Raw genomic sequence first — 21946 nt, 5'->3', positions numbered from 1 at the left:
GAGGTTATGAAAACAGCTATTTTAAGAATGACAGAATAGGGAATAATTTTATTTAACATAATTTTATTTAAATGACAAAGTAAGAAAGTTGATTGCATCTTCTAATAAGCATGTTAAGACCATTTTTGCTGAAGATTTTATGAAAGACATACCAAAAGCCTCATGATGTTTGTGATTAATTGTTGTGTCATAACATATAGTTTTTTATAAGTGTTGTGTAAAAAGACTTCTTCATTACAGTAATAAAACTCGTAGGGTTTATTGAGATTAATAGTCATTCATTATGGTGTGGTTATAATCATTTCCTGAATCTTTCATCTTTGTATTTTAAATGCATTATTTTGAAATCTTACTTAGTCAAAGATACTACTCTGTGTAGAAAACATGGTCAGTAATTATGTGTGTCACTAATATCAATTAGTTGGTTTTGGCTGCGAGTAACTGAATGACTAAAAGTGGCTTAACCAATAGGGTTTTGGTTGTGGGGGTTTTGTTTTATGAAAGAGGTGGAATTAAAAAGAAGTTGCCAGGGCCTCCCCTGGTGACTCAGTGGTAATGAATCCACCTGCCAATGTAGAAGACACAAATTCAGCCCCTGGTCCAGGAAGACCCCACGTGCCGTGGAGCGACTAAGCCCATGCACGATGACTGCTGAGCCCGTGCTCTGAAGCCTGTGAGCCGTAACTGCTGAGCCTGTGTGCTGCACCCACTGAAGTCTGCGTGCCTAGAGCCTGTGCTCTGCCATGAGAGAAGCCGCCGCAGGGAGAAGCCCACACACCACGTCTGGAGAGTAGTCCCCACACACAACAGGAGAAAAGCAACAAAGGAGCCCCGGTATAGCCAAAAATAAATAAATGTATAAATAAAAATTTAAAACATAAAAAAGGAGTTGCCAGTGTTGGCTCAGAGGTTCAGTAATGTCAGGACTCTAAGTTGGCCTCATATTCCCAAAATAACCACTACTGCTCTGAATACCACATCTTCATACAACTTCATTCAAGGACGAGAAGGACACAAAAGACTTCTTGAAATTCTATGTTTTAGAATGGAGTACATTTAGAAGTCCTTTTGGCCAGAATGGAGTCACCTTCCTGCCCCTAAAATAATCACTGAACACTGAACGTGAAGCCAAATCATCCCTTACAAGTCAAGGAAAAATATACCTCTGAACTCCCTGCCACTTCCTACCTGAAAAAAATACACTTTCTGTTGTTAAGGAAGAAAGAGAAGAATCGGCTTCAGGCAGACAAGCAACAGTGTCTCCCGTGTAGATCGTTAAGTGCCTGGGAGTTGTTCCAGAGCACTGCATGCATGGAAAGGAAAACCAATCTTTGTCCATCTTCCCCTTAAATAGGCTACAGACATTTAAAAGACAGGAACTGTGTCTCATTTATCTTTTAATCTACAATACCTAGCACACTGCCTAATTGCAAAGGTGCTTTTAAGTGCTACTCAACTAGAGTTACCCTACATTACAAAGTCTCTATTCTCATATTAAGCTTATAGTGTAAAACCAATTCACAGACATGTTTGCACATGTTCAGGGTATTTGCTATTTTGAACAACAAAATTCACTTAAGACATTAGTAGACAACGAGGTACTTACATAAAATACAGGTCAAAAGAAAAATGCATTTAATCTAGCAAAAAAAAAAGATGAAGTTAATTTTGCAAGGCTTATTCTTAATCTAAGCTGACTCTTAGAAATCACTTCTTCCTTTCGCAAGTACCTACAAATTGTTTAATCATCAAGTCAAGAATTTTTCCAGGAATTGAATTTAAGAACTCACAAACAGGCCTAACTTTTTCCTTTTAAAGAATAACCATCTGCCTCCTGGCATATTTCTCAATGACCATGATTCTTCAAAGATTACCAATAGAGTTTTCTGATTTCTTTCGGTATTCTTCTACTTGTCAGGACCTGAAATCATTTAAAACAACTAGAAACTCTTTTACTATATTCCTTATTTCTTATGAGTATAATTTTTCGTTCAGCCACATTTAGACTCAGATTTTTGGAATGCTATTCTTCTTGATGGGAAAACTGGAAACAAAACATATGTTTAGTAACTTTGGAAATTCTATCTTAAGAGAGTTTTTTGTTGCCCCCTTTGTGTTCCCCCCAGAGACTCAACTCATTATTTGTTTCCCAATAAAATACTCATAAGTTCAGTTTTGTTTATTTTCTGTTATGATATTTAGCCTTGGAGGTAGCAGATGGAGGTTGGAGGAACATTGAATCTAGGCTCAGACCTGCCACTTACTGGCTGGGTAACAATGATTGGGTCTGATCTGATTGTAGGAACTCAGATAACATTAAGCAAAAAGACTGAAGTCTCATCTACTATAAAATGGGCACAGTATTTTGTGAAAGATTTTTCAACAAATGTCCTGAGACCATAAAATGAATGCACTTTGTGGACTGTGAACACACATATACACTATACACATGCATGTGGGCATGCACACATAGATACAGATGGTAGGTAGGTAAGCAGGTAGGTAGCTGGGTGAGTAGATAAATAAATATACACACAGACACCTACAAAGAGTGTGTGATATGTAAGATCCTATTATATTTAGAGAATTGTCAAACGGAAGGGATGATGTCTGACTCCTACAAATAGAAGCCTTCCAGCTGAGAGTATCTTGGTAAAATCACCAAGGGATCCATTCTTTACTTTGTTTTTTTTGACATCAGGTTTTGTCAGTTTAAAGAAGAGTTTATCAAACTCTAGGGAATATACCCTAAACTAAGCCCAAAGGAGACTGCTTTAGAAGCAAACAGACAAAAATGATCAAACTCAAAGGCAGGTATACTGCCAGAAAATCGACTTCACGTATCACTTAGGCCACTTCTTGAGCAAGCCCACCAAAGAGATCACATTGCAAAGATTTAGAACAAAAGGAATATTTCCATAAAGCTAGCAGAAAAGACCATGATTCTGGGAAAGATTGAAGGCAGGAGGAGAAAGGGACGACAGAGGATGGGATGGTTGGATGGCATCACCGACTCAAGGGGTATGAGTTTTAGCAAGCTCCAGGAGTTGGTGATGGACGGGGAGGCCTGGCATGCTGCATTCCATGGGGTCACAAAGAGTTGGATATGACTGAACTGAACTGAGCAGAGCCTAATGAACACCCCTCTAGTTTACATGCATGTCTCATTTGCTGAGCACTTTCTAAGTCCCAGGGACTATATTTTGTGTTTATAAGCATTAGTTTTTTGCTTGTAAACAGCAGACATTTATTTCTGGCAATTCTGGAGGATAGAAAGTCCAGGATCACTAGCAGATTTGGTGTCAGCTGAGGGCCCAACTCCAGGTTCATTGATGGTCATCCTGTCCATGTGTCCTCACGTGGCAGAGGGGCACTCAGCCCTTAATTCTTAAAACCATGTGGATTCTTAATGGATTTCTTTTTTAAATCTTTTTCTTTCTCTCTCTCTCTTTTTTTTTTTTTTTGCCGTTCCATGTGGCATGAGGGATCTTAAGTCCCTCCACCAGGAACCAAATGGTTGCCCCTTGAAGCAGCAGCATGCAGCCCTAACCACCAGACGGACAAGGAAGTTCATTAATGGAGTTCTTACCCCATGTTACAATAGGAAGTTTTTGGTTTAGATAAGTTACTTGTCTTGTCCAAGATCATAACCCACTCTTAATTTCTATTTGGTGTCATCTATCAAAGTGGTCCACATTGGTCAAAAGAGCAATACCCTTACCCCATGCATAATGATAGAAAAATACCGACAAAGAATTTGTCCGTTTTCTAGACTCCATACTGATTGTCATTGTTTGGTTAATGTATTGCTATTTTCTATTCAGACGGTCATTATAATCAATAAATTTTGAGTATAGTTAGATTCGTTACTTACTAAGAATATACCTCGTTGTATATAGAGTTAATGATTTTAAATGGTCACCATTTGTTATAGTACTTAGTATTTTTTTTCCAGAAGGCAGTTTTATCTTCTTCTTATTCACCAGTTGTAAAAGCATTTTTGTGTAGCCCAGATATGTACCAACTATACTCATTCAAATGTCCAAATCTTTATAGGATATTTTTAATCACCCTATTGATTTACTGTTTACCATTTTGCTTCTTCTTATGATTGAGTTTATTTAATTTTTTTAATTTCATCTCTCTTTAGCCATTATTTTTTGGGGGGATAGAAATCCAATAACTCAAGTCATTTGGTTTATACTTATTTAGACCCCACTCTAGTTGAAGTATTGTTAAATGCTAAGGACATAACAGTATGTATAATATAGTTCCTGCTCTCGGTGAGTTTATAGTAGAAAAGAGAGCAGTAAAGAGGAAAAACTGGTCCTTTCCATGAACTTGCTAATAGTAATCTGATTTTCTAAATTCATTTTGTATGCCCGTATTTTTCTTCACAATTGCGTACTCTAAGAATGACATGATAACCTTCTCCCATTAGTCCCATTATTTATCCTTATCACAATTTGTTTGGTCTTGGTTTTTGAGTGTTTTTGGTGCTCAGAATTATTTCCATATCAGCAGTTTTCTTCTTAAATTCTCTAGGTTTAAAATGTCGACAAATGAATTTACAACTTTATTCTATACATTGCTTTTAGCAGACTAAGCATGATGCTGGTTAGAATTTTAGTCAGATTAGCAAGAATATGATTAAAATAGTAATACAGTGAAAGTTGAACTAAGCACATAATTACAATAGTGGCAAGTAAAAATTGGGTCAATATAGTTTATTAATTGATAATTCAGAAAATATTTTAGCATGTTGCTATGACAAATCCAGAATCAAGGCTAAAATTTATAGCATAAATAATTGTGTAAGTGAGAGTATCTGGCCTAGAAAATTTTTGAATAGTGGTGCTAGAATGGCTTAAAATCTGGAAACCCTTTTAGTAGCCCTGTGAAAATCATATTGCCAGTTAATTGAAAAGTTTACTAAGATATAGTATTTAAGTTAAGTATGAAATATATATTCCCCTTACCATTGCAATTAGGCTTATATAGTTCTTATAGAATCCTTAGGATCTATTATCTCAAGTATATATAACTAGGAAAGCCCCAAAAATGTTAATATGTGACCAGGCTGCTACAAAATATTAAGTTAACATTTTAAGCATTGAGTTAGACATAATTATTTTTTAAATTCTTAATTTAAATTTTAATTTGACATACCGAGTTTATTCCCATTCTTCCTTCCTCCTTCCTTTTCTTCAACCCTTATATCTTGAGTTTCTCCGGTGGCTCAGTGGTAAGGAATCCGCTTATCAATGCAGGAGACACAGGTTCAGTCCCTGGGTTGGGAGGATCACCTGGAGAAGGAAATGGCAACACACTCCAGTATTCTTGCCTGGGAAATCCCATGTACAGAAGAACTTGGCTGACTACAGTCCATGGGGTCACAAAAAGTTGGACATGACTTAGCAACTAAACAGCAAATTATATCTTGGCTCTTGCCATGGTTATTAAGATCTCATGTGAATGTAAACATGGTAATAAAACATGGGAGATAAAGATAGTCTTAGGTCCGCAGCTCCCACCATGGAGCCCTAGGAAGTCACCGTGAACTCTCAGGCCTACTGCAGGGCATTTTACGGTTTTTTAGGGAAATACAGCAGCATCTATCAAATGCTGCACAAACTCAGTTCGATTTAGTTCTAATCTTCAACATTTGATGGCACTGCATTCTTGTATTCTTTTTGATGACATCTTAGCTTTGTGAAACTAATTTTTAGGGGTTGCTGTGGTTAAAGAAAAGAACAGGCACCCCATGAAAATTCATGTGGGACAGGAAATGGAAATGGTAGTGACAGGTATGATTCCCAGGTTTAAGAAGCTGTGCAGTGCCCAACAGGTGTTCACTGCACCCCTTTAGTAAGTAATTGTGGTTATTAAGAAGGAAATAAAATACTAGTTTTCTTTCAGTTTTTGAATATTGTATTCTCAGACAGCTACTAAGTTGTTATGGCTCAAGTGTTAAGTTATTTAGACATAACTACTCAATAAAGAGAACTGTTAGATGTTTCTCTTGGGCTAGGGGCACCATGAAAAAATTCCTGACATGCTAAAGGTGGCATAAATTCAAAACGTTTGGGAACTTCTTTGTTAAGTGGAGATTGTTTTAGAAACTCAGCCTTATCATGCTTTGACAAAAGCAGTCAGCTTTTAGAGAAATACATTGTTCCTTCAAAGGTTTGTAATTTACACAAATTCTCCTGACTTAGTCTCTTAAGATATTCCTATGTTCCTCCTTCTATTCCTATATTTTCAAAGATATTCCTATATTTTCAAAGTTCTCAGTTGCTTGCTTTTGACCTTCTAGAAGATTATGTGTCATGTGGTTAGAGGCTGTGCTCATGTGCACACTCTGTAGGGAGACAGGCTTAGAAAGTTCAGAGGGGTCATTATTACATGAGGTTTGAGTCAAATGCTTATAAGCTGCTACCTTACCATCTACCTAGTATCTGAGCATGGGGTAGGTTTGCTGTGCTGTTTAAAAGCGACTTTGACTTATTTTGAGTACAGTTTAACCTTTTTTGTTCTTATTGACTTGTAAAATATCCACTTGGAGCAATGTTATACAAATAGGTGCTTTCATATTGCTTTATTCTAAGTAAATACATGTATCTCCTCTGTAATAGATTTTTTCAAATATTGCTAATTCTACAACTAAAATGTATTTTGTAATTTATCTAAGAAGGATAAATCATACATCGAATTATATCAAATCCATATATTAGTTATTATTGGACTTTTAAAGGTTATGAGTTTAAAGAAATTGTTATAATTTGTTTAATTGCTAGGAGGATATCACTGGCCACTCCTCGACAGCTTTATAAATCTTCCAACATGACTCAGCGCTGGCAAAGAAGGGAAATTTCAAACTTCGAATATTTGATGTTTCTTAATACTATAGCAGGTAAGACATCTCATTCTTTAATCTCATAATATGTTTATGTTCATCAAAATCCTCGATAATGTGACTTGATGGAATACATTGTTCTCCTTGGAATTCAAATACAGCATCAGAATAAATATTGAAGCATTCACATTAAATTGCTATCAGAAACTATACAAGCTAGCACTAAGGTTTAGTTGCATTTTATTGTTGAAGGGGCTTTTCCTTACTTCTGCCGTTTGCTTTGCTGACAGCTTTGTCTGACGGTTTATTAGAGTCAACAAACCATTGCCAGAGAGTGTCTGGAAATAATAATGGGAAAATGTAATTTCACTACTTTGTCATTCTCATCAGTAGCAGCTAGACAGGAGAATAACAACAGGATTCTGCCTAGTACAGATGTCACCTGGATTGTGGCATGATTGGGTTACAACGTGTTTTTTTCCTTAAAATCTTCAAATGAAAATATAAAATCAGATTGCATTTCTGAATGATGAGTAACTGCCATCAACTTTAACAATACCATGCTTGTAAATTAAGAGAGGGTAGTGGTTTTATTTTTCTGCTACATCAGTGGTCATCAGTAGCTGAGTATGTCTATGAGATTTCAGTACCTCTTTCTTTTTTTCTTAAGTTAGGCTCCAAAGCCCTTATTCATGTTGAATTACAAAGAGTTTGCTTCTGTAAATCAGGCTCAACAAAAACTTTCTTTTTTACAATAAGATAAATTTAAATAACTGTGCAGTACATATGTATATGATGATTATTTTTTTGTGAATGAATGCTCAGAACTATGGATCTAGAGCCCTGTTCTCTGAATCACTGCTTAAAAGGATAACTGTGTAGTATAGCTCTTTTATAATCTATTATGTATGTATGAATATGAATGCTATAGGCTTATATTAAATATGGATGATATAGATATGTATTAAATAGACAAAATAACTCAATTTGTTGACATAAAGGGATAAAAAGTTATTTAAAATGGTTTTGCATTTTAATCATTTACTACATATTATAGTATTGATGCCTTTGCTAAATAGGATGCTAGAGGTACAACTAAAGAACTATTTTATTATATATATTAATTTTTATTGTATACTTTATACACACATCTCCATTATATAGATATATCTTCATGACATGTTTATATATATTCACATAATAGTCTATACAAAGTATTTATCTTTAAGAAACCTATTTACTTACTCAAAAATAAAGGAAATATGTTATACTATTTAATTAATACATATTATATACATGCAGAGAGTAGAATGAACTTAAACATCTGAAATGTAAAGAACCCAATTTCATTAGTATATTTAGGTAAACAGCATGATGTAACCTAAGTATCATTGCCAAAGTGAAAAAGGATAGAATATCAAATCTGCCAACCTTGTGTCTTAGCCCATAGGTGAAATTTCAAGTTTTAACTTTATTTCAGACTTTAAATCTTTTAGTAGCCGTGTTTGATATTTCTTTGCATATGTTTTAACAACTGATATGTTTAGTCTTATATCATCTTGTCTTATACTATTGCTTGTAATATTTTCTTACTTTCCCCACTGTTTTGTTTCTCTTTGGCCATTTAAATAAATTTCTGCCTACTTTTTTTAGAGATTTAGAACATAAGCTTTTTCTTACTACTTCTCCTAGAGAATTGATACTGATATGTTTACATTTTTTAAAAAACTCTCTGAAATGTATTTCTGTTACCTTTGAACTAAAAAATGAATCAACATTTTAAATCAGTCCTATGCGAAATAAGAACTTTCACTCAATTTACTTCTTATTCATTGCTTATCTTTGTCAATATAATTTATTACCAGAATCTGTATTATTATGAAACACTTGTTTTTGGAGTCCATATATTTTTGCATATTAAGAAGGGTTTTGACTTTTTATTAAAATCTTCTCATTAATACAGTATATTGTTTTCAGCTACATGGATCTGTGGGGCTTCCCTGGTAGCTCAAAAGAATCCTCTGCAATGCAGGAGACCCGGGTTTGATCCCTGAGTCAGGAAGATCCCCTTGCGAAGGAAATGGCAATCCACTCCAGTACTCTTGCCGGGAGAATTCCATGGACAGAGGACCCTGTTGGGCTACAGTCCATGGTGTCACAAAGAGTCGGACACGACTGAGCGACTTTCACTTTTCACATGGATCTTTACCTGATTTTTCAGGATAAAGTTCTCTTTTTTTTTTTTCTTCTGCAGTATTCTTCCATATTCCCTGTGTTAAGTTTTTCTATTATCTATCCTTCAAGGATCTGTCAAGACTCATGGTCTATCATATGTCATGGATAAGTGTATGACTTTTTCCCCTTGATTCTGGTACCTTTATGGAGCTTTTGGAATTAAAAATGGAAGACGTGGTGGTATGCCTCACTCCTAGTTCAGTTTCCAGTGGAGCTAGCATTTTTCCTAGAAGGTTTTGCTGTTCTAAAATGGAATTCTGTCTGCCTGTCCTCTGGATGGAGTGTCAGCTGGTTGGTTGTGTTAAAGGACACGTCTGGTCTCCTTCCCTCCTCACTGCCTTTTACTCATGTCAGCTGCATTTCCCAAAGTGTGGTGCACAGTTCCACCTGGAACCACCACCTACCTCATGCCTGTTGCTTTCTGGCAGTTTCTCTGTCTAGCTCTAGAAAAATTGCAGTCTTGCTAGAGATATGATCTGATCTAAAAGCTTCTCTGACCAGTATGAAGTGAAGGTGTTAGTCTCTCAGTGGTATCCAACTCTTTGTGACCCCATGGACTCTAGCCCGCCAGGCACCTCTGTCTGTGGAATTTCCCAGACAAGAATACTGGGGTGGGTTGCCATTCCCTTCTCCAAGGAATCTTCCCAACCCAAGGATCAAACTCAGGTCTCCTGCACTGCAGGCAGACTCTTCACTGTCTGAGCCGCCAGGGAAGCCCACCCTGAGCAGTATAGACAGAGCTTTTCTTTCTGGTGAGGACAATCTTTGGGTTTCTGAGCCAGGACACACAGAGAGTAAGGGGAATTTGAGTGTCTTCCTAACTTCTTTTGAATAACTGGGGTCTATTTTATTTGGTGACATAAAAAATGTATAGACCACAGGCGTTTTTTTAAAAGAACATATTGGGTATTTTTCTTAATACAATTATAACTAAACATTAAAGTCTGTCTATTGTAGACAATAGACTAAAAAGAAGTATAAAGCGGGTGAAGACTCTCCCTGCAATATGGGAGACCCAGGTTCAATCCCTGGGTTGGGAAGATCCCCTGGAGAAGGAAATGGCTACCCACTCCAGTATTCTTGCCTGGAGAATCCCCACAGACAGAGGAGCCTGGTGGGCTACAGTCTATAGGGTCGTGACAAGGCCAACACAAGTGAGGGACTTCACATTTACGTTTAGGAATCAGAGCATTGCAACTAGTCGAGTGAATGAAATATACATAAGGGAGCATTCTAAGACAGCTGATGGTTAAGTGTTGAATAAGTGCTGTAAATAGTGAATGGTGCAAGAGCTAAGCAGACCAGATGAATTTTAAGACTGTATTTGGGGAGGAAAAAAAAAAAAAAGAACAGAGCTTTACAAATTTCTGCCAGTTGAATATGTGTTATGTGTTCAGTAGACAAGAGTATCACAGCTTGGCTACTACTGGAGCTGTTGGTTAAGAGCCAGACTATAGTCAGACTATAAAGAGCCTGAATCTAGGAGTCAGTATAGTTTTGTAGTAGAAGGTAATGCAATATGAAAGTTTGGGAAAATTAAACTGATAGCTATATTTCACATGATTCAGAAATCAGATCCCTTAAAGTTAGGAAGAGCTATTAGGAGAGCCTTTAGGACTCTAGATATGAAACCGACTTGTTCATCATTTTAATAGTTACTGAACGCTTCTACTATGTGGCATGCACTGTGTTTGGCACACTAACCCTTCAGAGGAGAGCCCTGCATGGTTTCTGCCTTTGAAGGGGTCACGGTATGCTCAGGAAAACAGACATGTACACCAGCAATTCCAGCAAAAAGTCGTAATTATTATAATGAGAAAATATACAAAGCTATTGGGCTTCCCTGGTAGCTCAGCCAAAGAATCCACCTGCAGTGTAGGAGACCCTGGTTTGATTCCTGGGTTGGGAAGATCCGCTGGAGAAAGGGATAGGCTAGCCACTCCAGCATTCTCAGGCTTCCCTGGTGGCTCAACTGGTAAAGAATCCACCTGCATTGTGGGGGACCTGGGTTCGATCCCTGGGTTGGGAAGATCCCCTGGAGAAGGGAACAGCTACCCACTACAGTATTCTGGTTGCAAAGTCAGGCGCAACTTTCACTTTCATTTGAAGTCTTAAATCCAGAAGGCAATATGCTTACAGGAAAAGTTTCTTGTAATCTTTTCATAGGCTTCTCTCATAGGCAACATTTAAGTCGAAAATTGAAAAAGGAATAAGAATTCACTAGAAAGTAAAGTAGAAGTCATTCCAAGAAAAAAGAAAATATGGGCTCAAAAATTGGATTACAGTTGTAGTAACAAGTATGGCAGGGAGAAGAAGTAAATAATTTAATGCACAGTGTCATTATTACAGAAAGTAGAAGTCACTGTAATATACTCTAGATTACTGCTTTACAAAGTAGTTCCCCCGCCTAGCAGTATTGGTATAACCTGGGGACTTAGAGACGCAAATTTTCAGATTCCTTCTCAAACCAACTAAGTCAGAAACTTGAAGTGAGGCCCAGCACTCTGCATTGCAGGGAGCCTTCTAGGTGGTTCTTATGCTTAAAGTTTGACCGTGATTGGTCTAACCATTTAAGATCTAATTATCAAAACAAGATTTACATATGAAAGCATATAGAACATACAAGAAAGCATGCAGTCAAGTGTCACTAACTGTAATAAAAATTTAGAGAAGTGACAGATTAGTACAACCTAGTCTAACCAAGGGAAGCCTCATAGAAAAGATGGGCTTTAACTGAATTCTAAGGATTTTGTCATATGTAGATGATTATGTAGATAAAATGAACCTTCATATAAGAGTAGAATGACAACCTGAAAAGGTTATAAAATACATGCAGAGGTACTCACCCTGCATGTATTCCTGAAAATTCTTCCTTTGCTGTCGTCTTGAAGTTCTAAGTAGAGGAGCCAGTTTATATTGAGCACCAGCATTAGTTAAGCTGAAGAATTGATGCTTTTGAGCTGTGGTGTTGGAGAAGATTCTCGATAGTCCTTTGGACTGCAAGGAGATCAAACCTAAAGGATCTAATCCTAAAGGAAATCAGTCCTGAATATTCATTGAAAGGACTGATGCTGAAGCTAAAACTCCAATACTTTGGCCAACTGATGCGAAGAACTGACTTGTTAGAAAAGATCCTGATGCTGGGAAAGATTGAAGGCAGGAAGAGGGGACGAGAGGGGATGAGATGGTTGGATGGCATCACTGACTTGATGGACATGGCTTTGAGCAAGCTCCGGGGTTTGGTGATGGACAGGGAGGCCTGGCATGCTGCTGTCCATGGGGTCACAAAGAGTTGGATGCAATTGAACTGAACTGAACCAGCATTAAAGAGTTGAGTGATGCTTTTATAAAGAAGCTTCACCAAAGCCACTATTGAGTACTTGATTAGGAAGCAGCTAGAACTGCCTATTTTCCTGAATTGTGCAGAATATCATGTATATCCATTCATCTCTTCTTAATGGAACACTTTTCACAGTTCTTTAAAGGCAGGACTCTAAAGGATCCTAGAATAAAGGGAACTATAAAGATGTTAAACTGTACCAGGACCACTTTTACTAACATAGTTCTACTAAATAATCATGTTGTTTCATTGCACAGTTTTAGGGATATAGTTATTGTTCAATAAATACTTAAGTCAATTGATTGAAACTTTAGATTTATCAGTGTTCTTATTGACAAATTATATTTAATTTCCTGGGTAACCCAAAGGCAACAAATGGTTGGCTTATATTTTATCATAGTCTTCTTTAAACATTTAATTACTCTTAATATCAAGAGTCAGGAAAAATATTTGCATTATTTCTTTGTTTAGTTTTATTATTTCTTTTTTAAACTTCTTTTTTTTTTTTTTGCATTGTTTTTTTTTTTCTTTTTTATTAGTTAGAGGCTAATTACTTCACAACATTTCAGTGGGTTTTGTCATACATTGATATGAATCAGCCATAGATTTACACGTATTCCCCATCCCGATCCCCGCTCCCACCTCCCTCTCCACCCGATTCCTCTGGGTCTTCCCAGTGCACCAGGCCGGAGCACTTGTCTCATGCATCCCACCTGGGCTGGTGATCTGTTTCACCATAGATAGTATACATGCTGTTCTTTTGAAATATCCCACCCTCACATTCTCCCACAGAGTTCAAAAGTCTGTTCTGTATTTCTGTGCCTCTTTTTCTGTTTTGCATATAGGGTTATCGTTACCATCTTTCTAAATTCCATATATATGTGTTAGTATGCTGTAATGTTCTTTATCTTTCTGGCTTACTTCACTCTGTATAAGGGGCTCCAGCTTCATCCATCTCATTAGGACTGGTTCAAATGAATTCTTTTTAATGGCTGAGTAATATTCCATGATGTATATGTACCACAGCTTCCTTATCCATTCATCTGCTGATGGGCATCTAGGTTGCTTCCATGTCCTAGCTATTATAAACAGTGCTGCGATGAACATTGGGGTACACGTGTCTCTTTCAGATCTGGTTTCCTCAGTGTGTATGCCCAGAAGTGGGATTGCTGGGTCATATGGCAGTTCTATTTCCAGTTTTTTAAGAAATCTCCACACTGTTTTCCATAGAGGCTGTACTAGTTTGCATTCCCACCAACAGTGTAAGAGGGTTCCCTTTTCTCCACACCCTCTCCAGCATTTATTGCTTGTAGTCTTTTGGATAGCAGCCATCCTGACTGGCGTGTAATGGTACCTCATTGTGGTTTTGATTTGCATTTCTCTAATAATGAGTAAACACTTCTTTAATATTAACAGCAACATTCAGAAAAAATGGTAAAAGTTAATATTTATTGAGACATTTATAATGTTGCAAACACTGTTTCCTTCTAAGTGTTTTCCATTAAGTGTCTTCCTTAGTGTTTCCACTAAGTGGTTCTGTGTTTTAGGTGTATTTACTCATTTAATACTAACAATAGCCCTGGTCCTTAACCCCATTTCACCAATGAAGAGATGAGGTACAGAGAAGTAAATAACTTGCCCACGTCACAGAACTAGCAAGTAAGTGAAGTCAGGATTCTAATGTAGGTGGTTTGGCAGTAGAGCAACACTCAACTTCTATACCACACCGTCTCAGGATATTCATGGTGCATTTCAATTTTTACCTCATCAGCCTTAATCCATAGCTGCTTTTAAGACTGAAAAAAAAATAATGGTTCTTAGACAATCGTTTTTAATTTGTATTTCATCAAAAGAACTTCTGACATTTATTTACCATCATGACTTTTGTCCATAGGAATATGCTAGCACTAGATCTGGGCCTTGAATTATTATCTCTAATGTAGACCCTGGTACATGTTCAGTTGGGTCTCAGATCCAGAGAAACAAACTCTGAGACAGAAATGTGCTTGCAGGAAGTTTATTGGAGAGTGTCCTTGGGATCAGTGTCTGTAGGGGAATGTGGAAAGTAGAACGGAGCAGGAGAACTTGAGCCCCAGAGTAATCACAGGAAAGGCCTTGGCAGATCCCACAGGAAACCAGGAGCTGGAATGCCTCTCAGAGATGTCTTGCCCTGAGGCAGGGTGGCCAGGCCTTTGTTACCTGCAGTTAGCAGTCAGTGGATGGAGGCTCCTGGGAAGGACACAGGACCTTAGGTGAGAGGACTTTCTTCTGATGATAACACCTCCCGGGGAGTGCCACCAGCCACGACACGAGCCACACATTCACCAACCCCACATCCAGGATGGAGTGGTTCTCAGAATCACCTGGAGGGCTTGCTGAAACACAGGTTCTGATTCAGTAGGTTTAAGGCGGGGCTTAAAGTTTGTATTTCTAGTAAGTCCCCAGGTGATCCTGATGCCGCTGCTCCAGCGTCCACACTTGGAGAACCACCAAGTTACACCTGTATTCTTAAAAGAGATACCTTACAATAATTGTCAATCTCCTATAGCATTCACACCTTCTATGGCACTACCTGTGCTACACACGTTGGCACTTAAGGTAATGTGCCCTTAACATTTTATGTCTGTATCACTTCTTTCCAATAAGATTATGAAGTCGAAGTTTTGCTCTATAAACTCTCATCAAGTTGAGCTGATTTAATATTCATACTCTCTGTTTGCATGATTTTATAATCTGTTATGTGAATGCACTAGAATCGCTGGATGAGGGATTCTTTATATTTCCTGGATTAAACAGAAGAGTTACAGAATAGATACCGATTGAGAAGATAAAACAACCCTTTCTGGCTTCAAGTTTTTAAAAATATAGGTCAATGTGACTTAATAAATCCACATGTTCTATAAAAAATATTCTAGTAATTCTCTTACACTCTCAGATTTACCATTTTTCTCCATTACTTTAACATGAAATGTGAAGTACATTTTATGACTCATTTCTTGCTGTCTGTTTCTTGAGGTCTCTCATACTTGGACAATTTGTCTTTTCTCCTTTATAGATTCTTTTAAAAATAAGACTAAAGCAGACAGCAGCAGTGTCCTAGTATTAATACAGTATGTAGATTTTTAGACCTTCATGTGACATATGTATATATATACAATTGCATATAGTTTACCATATATACGTTTTATAAAGATACTTCACATAGTAAAAGAAGCTTATCAAATATTCAGAAAACATACTGTTTTGAAAAGTCACCTAAAGGCCCATAAATGTTTTAATGGCCTTTATTTTGTTATATTTATAAATTTAACAATTACTCATTATAGAAAAATGGAAATATAGAAAATTATAATTTAAAAATTTAATCAGTCCTAAGTCTAGCCATAAATATCATAAGTAAGATTTTGGTGATTTTTCTGTGTGTGGTAATCTTTAGGAGTCTGCTACACCTAAAGGTTTACATTCTACTTTTCCTATCTCATTAAATAGTATTTGAAAGCATAATTTTTAAAACTACATGAAAGTCTAGCATAGAACTGTTGTAAAATTTAACTATTTTGAAACAACAAGTTTTGTTTGTTTTTTTTTATTTTTAAAGAACATTAAGCTTTGGAAGATTTTCAGTGATGCTTAGAGTTTGACTAAAAATGTGAGTTCAACCTCTAACTTCCAGAGTTGAGCTAATTTCTGTTTATTGTGCTTCAAAAGATACAGCCTATGCCTCATTTTGTACTTTATTAGGTAAGACAATGAACAAGATGTTAAAATCAGGCATTAAAAAAAAAAATAGAGTAACTGCTAACATAGCTTCATGTAAGTGATCCGGTTAGGTTTGGAAGGTTTCTTAAAAAGCTTTCTGAGTTATTTTTTAATATGATCAGCTAATGAATTCAGCACAACTTCCTCAACCCCAACCTTTTTCTCCTGTTTAGCATTTTCCACTTTTTTACTCTGTGATGTACAAGCCCTCCCTGGTTAATTATGTATATATTTAGCTACTGCATGTGTTGGGCTTATTATTGTCATCTAATTAGATGTAACTTGAACTGCTTGCTTCTAGAAAAATCATTAAAAATTCTTTCCTAATGACCTAGAGATGACAAAATGTCTGTAAAGTGTGAAGAAGCAGACAAGCACAGGAACATCGCTCTTAAAGAGTGTTAATCCAGATGCTGCAATCATCTAATTAAACAATATTTTGCTGTCATTAACATTTTCACCAAGGAATTGCAGTTATAATTTCTTTGTCAGCTGTCTCTAGATCACTTTACCTTCAAAACTAAAGTGCCATATAAAAACATTAAATTGGATGGTTTAATTAAAAGTTTTTTTTAAAGTGAAGAAACATATCTAGTGTTTCTGAGATCTCATTTACTGTGCTTCACTTTTATTGTTTGAGTAGATTAGTGTCATAAGCTTATGATATTTAATATTCATCTTCCAAGATAAGTCTTTATAAGCACAGTTAGTTAAAAAAAAAAAAAGCTCTTCACTTATTACTACTGGGAGAAGAAAGGAACCCTACCAATTACAGCACAAGGTTATTTACTAAATTTCAATTATCCAAAAAAATTCATAAATACCTACATGTACCAGAACCTAACAGGTCTTGCTTTGAAAATATTTCACTTTTTTGGTTAATTTTGTAAACAGCAGTTGTTGTTGTTGTTTTTTCCATTTCACAAAGGTGTTTAGTAAAATAATTAAAAATAATAATGCTAATTTATGGCTAAAACTTATAAATGGAAAGTACCAGAGTACCAACTTCATCCATGAAGCTTTTAAATACATCATGAGTTTTTAATTAAAATAAAAAATATATATTTGCTGTCCATGTTGCAAAGCTTTTATGTGGAAATTTTTATATAAAAAGATTTTAATGTAACTGTCAAAACAGCTATTTATATAGTTTATTGTATTTATTGGATTTAAAATGGCTTTAGTAATTTAAAACTTACCAAAGTTTTCTAAGCATTTATTTTTAAAGAATCTTCCAAAGATTATTAAAAGTGAATTACAAAAAATGCAGGACAGGTTAACTATGGTGAGCTGTGACTGTTGGCAGCCATCAATTTGTGTGTGTGTGGTAAAGAGTATACTTTCTTTTTAAAAAATTTTTTTCCAAAAATAGCATTATGTCTTTTATTACAAAATCATTTCTAGAAAAAACCAGTGTCTTCAAGTATGGTCTCTATTTTTATGCTGTTTGTGCTTAAACAATACATTTAAGTACTGAGTTAATGTAAATTGGCATTTTATTTATTTTAACAGTTTCTCCTTGTTATGAAATGTCATCAGAATTTTTTTGAAAATATGATATATTTTTATGATATATTTTATGATATATATTTATGATATATTTTCAGCTGTTCATTTATTTATATAAGTAATGTTACATAAATAACATCGTTAATCTCTAAAAATACACATATATTGGAAGACCTCGCTTTCATTAAAATCTATAGATTTTTAAGGAGAATGGTAGCTGAAAGAATGGCAGAGCACTGAATATGCCAGGGAACTCCTTAGAACCCCAGAGAGAGCTCTGCCCAGCCAGGCTAGATTCCCTGGGTATGTACAAGCATGGAACACACACTTGAGAGTCATCAAGGGTCCTAGGTTAACATGAACATGAACTCTCAGTAATAATATTTAATTTTAGAATTCCACACTGTGTATCTTACAGTGACTGCTTTAGAAGAATATCTACATATTCTGCTAAAGAAAAACTTTAATTAAAAGGTTCCAAATTCTTGCTTACTCTCGTCACTCTCACTCATCACAGTCGAGTTGCGGACGTAAAGCACGCACATTCGTTGGCTGCCAGTATGCCCTTCTGGTGGTTTCACATGCGTGCTCACGAGGCCCTTCTCTCCCTTTGTACTTCTGTGCCTTTACACAGTCCTCATCCTCCAACAGGACTATTCTGCAGTTTCCATTCTTTATTTGGCTTATGTTTGTTCATCTTGTAAACTCTGGCTCACTTTATCCCATATTTATCATGTATATATTCATTCCTTCAACAGATATCCATCAGACAAACAGAATATTCAACACACAGAGTTTTGCTTTTTATTTTTAAAGCTCAGACCCTACATTTTGGAGCTTACAGGACTAGTGTGAGAAGTAGACAAATATTAGCTGTAACACATCTGCAGCAGTGCTATGGCAGAGAACAAAGAGGAAATCCCAAGGTTACTCTCACCTCATTTCAGTAAATGCAAAGTGGGAGTGACATTCTGCTTTCTTTCAATTGCCTTCATATATGATAAGCACCTACATTAATTTATGCATTTTAAACAATAGGTATTTTTGTTGTAAAATGCAGAGATTCACATAAGAACAGATAAAACAATCATCCAATAAAATGTTTACTCAGTGAATTAATTTGATTTTATGCTTACAATTGTTAACAGATTTAGTTCTTCCTCAGATTATGTTTTTTTTTTTCTATTTCACAACCAGTGACCAATTGCTACAAGAGTAGGTATCATTTAATGTCAGTTCTTGAAGATAGATAAGAATATGTATATCTGTTCTACTGTTATACTAATATGTGTGCACCAAGGCATACAAGATGAAATCCATATCACTAACATCAGGGAAATAGCTATTTTTTTATGGGTTTGAATGGAAATCTAGGAAGTCCTATGTTCAATTCATATCATATTTTTACAAGAAACAATCTTTTCCAATAAAAGTTGTCTTTGGACCCTGTTTCCTTAATCATGTTTCTCTGAATTTCATCTGATCATTTGTAATTTCAGTATCAGTTTATCAGGGGGGCCTGTGCTGTGCTCTCCCTAAGCACAGGCTTCAGTATCCTACCCAAAAAATATTATTCAAACTAAAAAACAAACAAACAGGAAAAAAATATCCAGCTAGCATTCAGCAGCTCTCCGCTAAACTGAAACAACATAATAGGAAAAGAAAATTTGTGAGCTTAAGGGAGTGAAGAAAAAACATGCTTGACATCTGCCTCATTGCTTTTCCATACTGACTTCAGTGTACTTCCATTAACTTGAAAATTCTCTACTTTGATTGTCAAGAGAAGCACAATGTAGTATTCAGTGTGCTGGCAATAGAATTTTTAGGTATGTACTTGGTATAATAGAACACCGTCACGTGATCTGCAAGTGGGCAGGCCAGCTGGTGACCTCCTCCACGATCACTTCCAGGGACCCTGGCCTACAAGGCTCAGCTTCCAAGGTGACAGTAGCGTCTTCATCATGTTCAGCTGCAAAGAGATGGACGTGGAGCATCCAAGTGCCAAGCTGCAATGAACCAAGCCTGGAGGTGCCGATACCAACTGCGTTCACATTCTCTTGATTGGAACTTAAGCCCCACAGCCATAGCTACTCATAAGGGAGCCTAAGAAACATGGTCTAGCCCAGGAAGAAGAGAGATTGATTTTGACAGATAGCTAGCAATCACTTCAAGTTATCTTATAAGAAAGTAATTCTCATTACTTACTTCTAAATTATTATTGAGTGAATTCACTTGAAACATGTTGTTATAAGTGCTTTTGATTAAATAAAGACATAGTTCAATAAACAAAAGAGTTACTTTTCTTCTGCAATGCAATAGTTGCCTCATCGATTATAAAGATGGTCAACACTTTCCTCAGCAGTTAGTGTATACAGATTTTCATGTCTCTCTTTCTTTACTAGGACGGACATACAATGATCTGAACCAATACCCCGTGTTTCCATGGGTATTAACAAACTATGAATCAGAAGAGCTGGATTTGACTCTTCCGGGAAACTTCAGGGATCTATCAAAGGTAACTTTTAAATACATAGAAGTGAATTTTCTTCTTAAGGCTATATTCCAAAAACATTTCTACCAGAGTATGTATGTTCAATTAGTGTTGTAAGAAAGGTAAAGCTGAATGTCTCCTCTTTTTGCACTCAGTATCTAAATTGTTTCCTTAGCATAGGAGTTAAGCTATAAGAAGTTAAATTAGTACTAGTATAGACAAAATGAAATGGCTATTTGAGAAACAGCATGTGTAAGGAGAGGTTGTTCTGATATTCTGGGTTTTAAAGGTTCAGGCCAGAAACTTCAAATTAATACAAAATATGACCAATAATTTATGTGATATATTTCTTAGATGATAAGACTTGTTATCTTAACTGTAGTACATACATACATTGGAGAGAAGCTTGATAAGGAAAAAGAAAGTAGGACACAATAATTTATCAAGGATCTGTTAAGATAAAAGAGAGAAGATTTGTCCCAAAAATAGCAAGAAAAAAATACATAATGGATGGTAAGAATAAAAAGCCAATTTTTGGTTCATTCCCCTCATTTGCTGATAGGAAACTTAACGTGGGATATGAAACTCTGAAATTCAGTGAAGAACTAGATACTCAGCCCCAAAAGCTTCTCTCTAGCCTCAGCTAATGTCAGAGCTAGGCCATAAAGTTTAGACAGGTTAGCCATTTTAAGCTGCTCATCCACTCTGGATTTTCTGTCTTCCTTAGTTGTCTAGTTTAGTATTCCACAACAGCATGAAAGGCATATGTGCATATGTGTATACTTTTGGTTTTGGCGGGGAGAAGGTTGAGGAGCTCATGAAAAAGTGTAGCATAAGCCCTGCAAGGCAGGAAAGTGAGCAATATAACCAATTTAAGTTTAATCTCACAGACAGTTTTTAACTAAGCACATCTTCTCTTGCCTTTTTTTCTTGCCTTTGAAAATTAGATCCACTTAAGTTGAAGTTCTCTATGTCACTGCTTATATTTGTGGGAGCTGAAGCCATTCTATTTGCCTCAGTATCCCCATTCGTAATATGAGAATAAGTCCTACTTCATTCAGTTGTGAAGGTCAAATGACATGTGCATTTAAAGAATGTAACAGTACTTGGATCACAGAAGCACTTCATGAATATGAGCTGTTATTACATGTGGAATGTTTCTTAGCCTATGGCTGAAGCCTGTGTACTAATTTTTCCATGTTATCTGCCCTTCACTCTCTAGCTCCTATAATTTATGGGACTTCCTATCAAACTTGCTAGCTTATTGCTGATTTTAGCTGTGCTGTTATAGGTACTCCAGGGACCTAATGGATCAGTTAGCCAGTATCTTATTGAGAGTCACATAGCTGGTAGAAAAGTGCTAGCAATTGAATTTCAATATGGCTGAAAGTGTAATAATTTTTCCAGTGTGATTGCACTGAACAAAAATCTTTAATCATTTACTGTGTGCAAATAAGTATTCAGACTCAGGCAGAATTCATAGGGCCTGCCCTTCAAAAGCAAATCTGATTATTGATTATCTGAATGATAAAATCATTTTCTGTAAAATTAAGTAAGAATGAACTATATTGTATAGGGAGCTACATGAGAGGCAATAAGTAGAGGTTAGGAACAAGAACTCTGTAGCTAGACTGCCTGGCAGATCCTAATTCTGCCACTTAATGGCTTTGAGGCTTTAGACAACTGTTTCATCTCTCTTTTCCTCAGTTTCCTCACCTGTATAACGAGGACAGTAATAATAGGGTTGTTGCTGAAT

The 21946-nt window shown here is 36.2% G+C and overlaps 1 protein-coding gene across 1 annotated transcript in view; it reads left to right on the top strand.

The window, feature by feature from the left end:
• NBEA (neurobeachin) overlaps positions 1–21946 on the top strand; it is a 649896-nt gene that overhangs the window by 524653 nt on the left and 103297 nt on the right. Inside the window, exons 43-44 of the mRNA XM_061133617.1 lie at positions 6798–6913; positions 20102–20214. Coding sequence (XP_060989600.1) covers positions 6798–6913; positions 20102–20214 — 229 coding nt within the window. The remainder of the gene's footprint in view (positions 1–6797; positions 6914–20101; positions 20215–21946) is intronic.

This window comes from Dama dama, chromosome 30 (assembly GCF_033118175.1).
Source record: "Dama dama isolate Ldn47 chromosome 30, ASM3311817v1, whole genome shotgun sequence".
In the NCBI taxonomy this organism is placed as follows: Eukaryota; Metazoa; Chordata; class Mammalia; order Artiodactyla; family Cervidae; genus Dama; species Dama dama.
The sequence above is the reverse complement of the archived record's forward strand: the minus strand, read 5'-3'. Positions and strand labels throughout refer to the sequence as shown.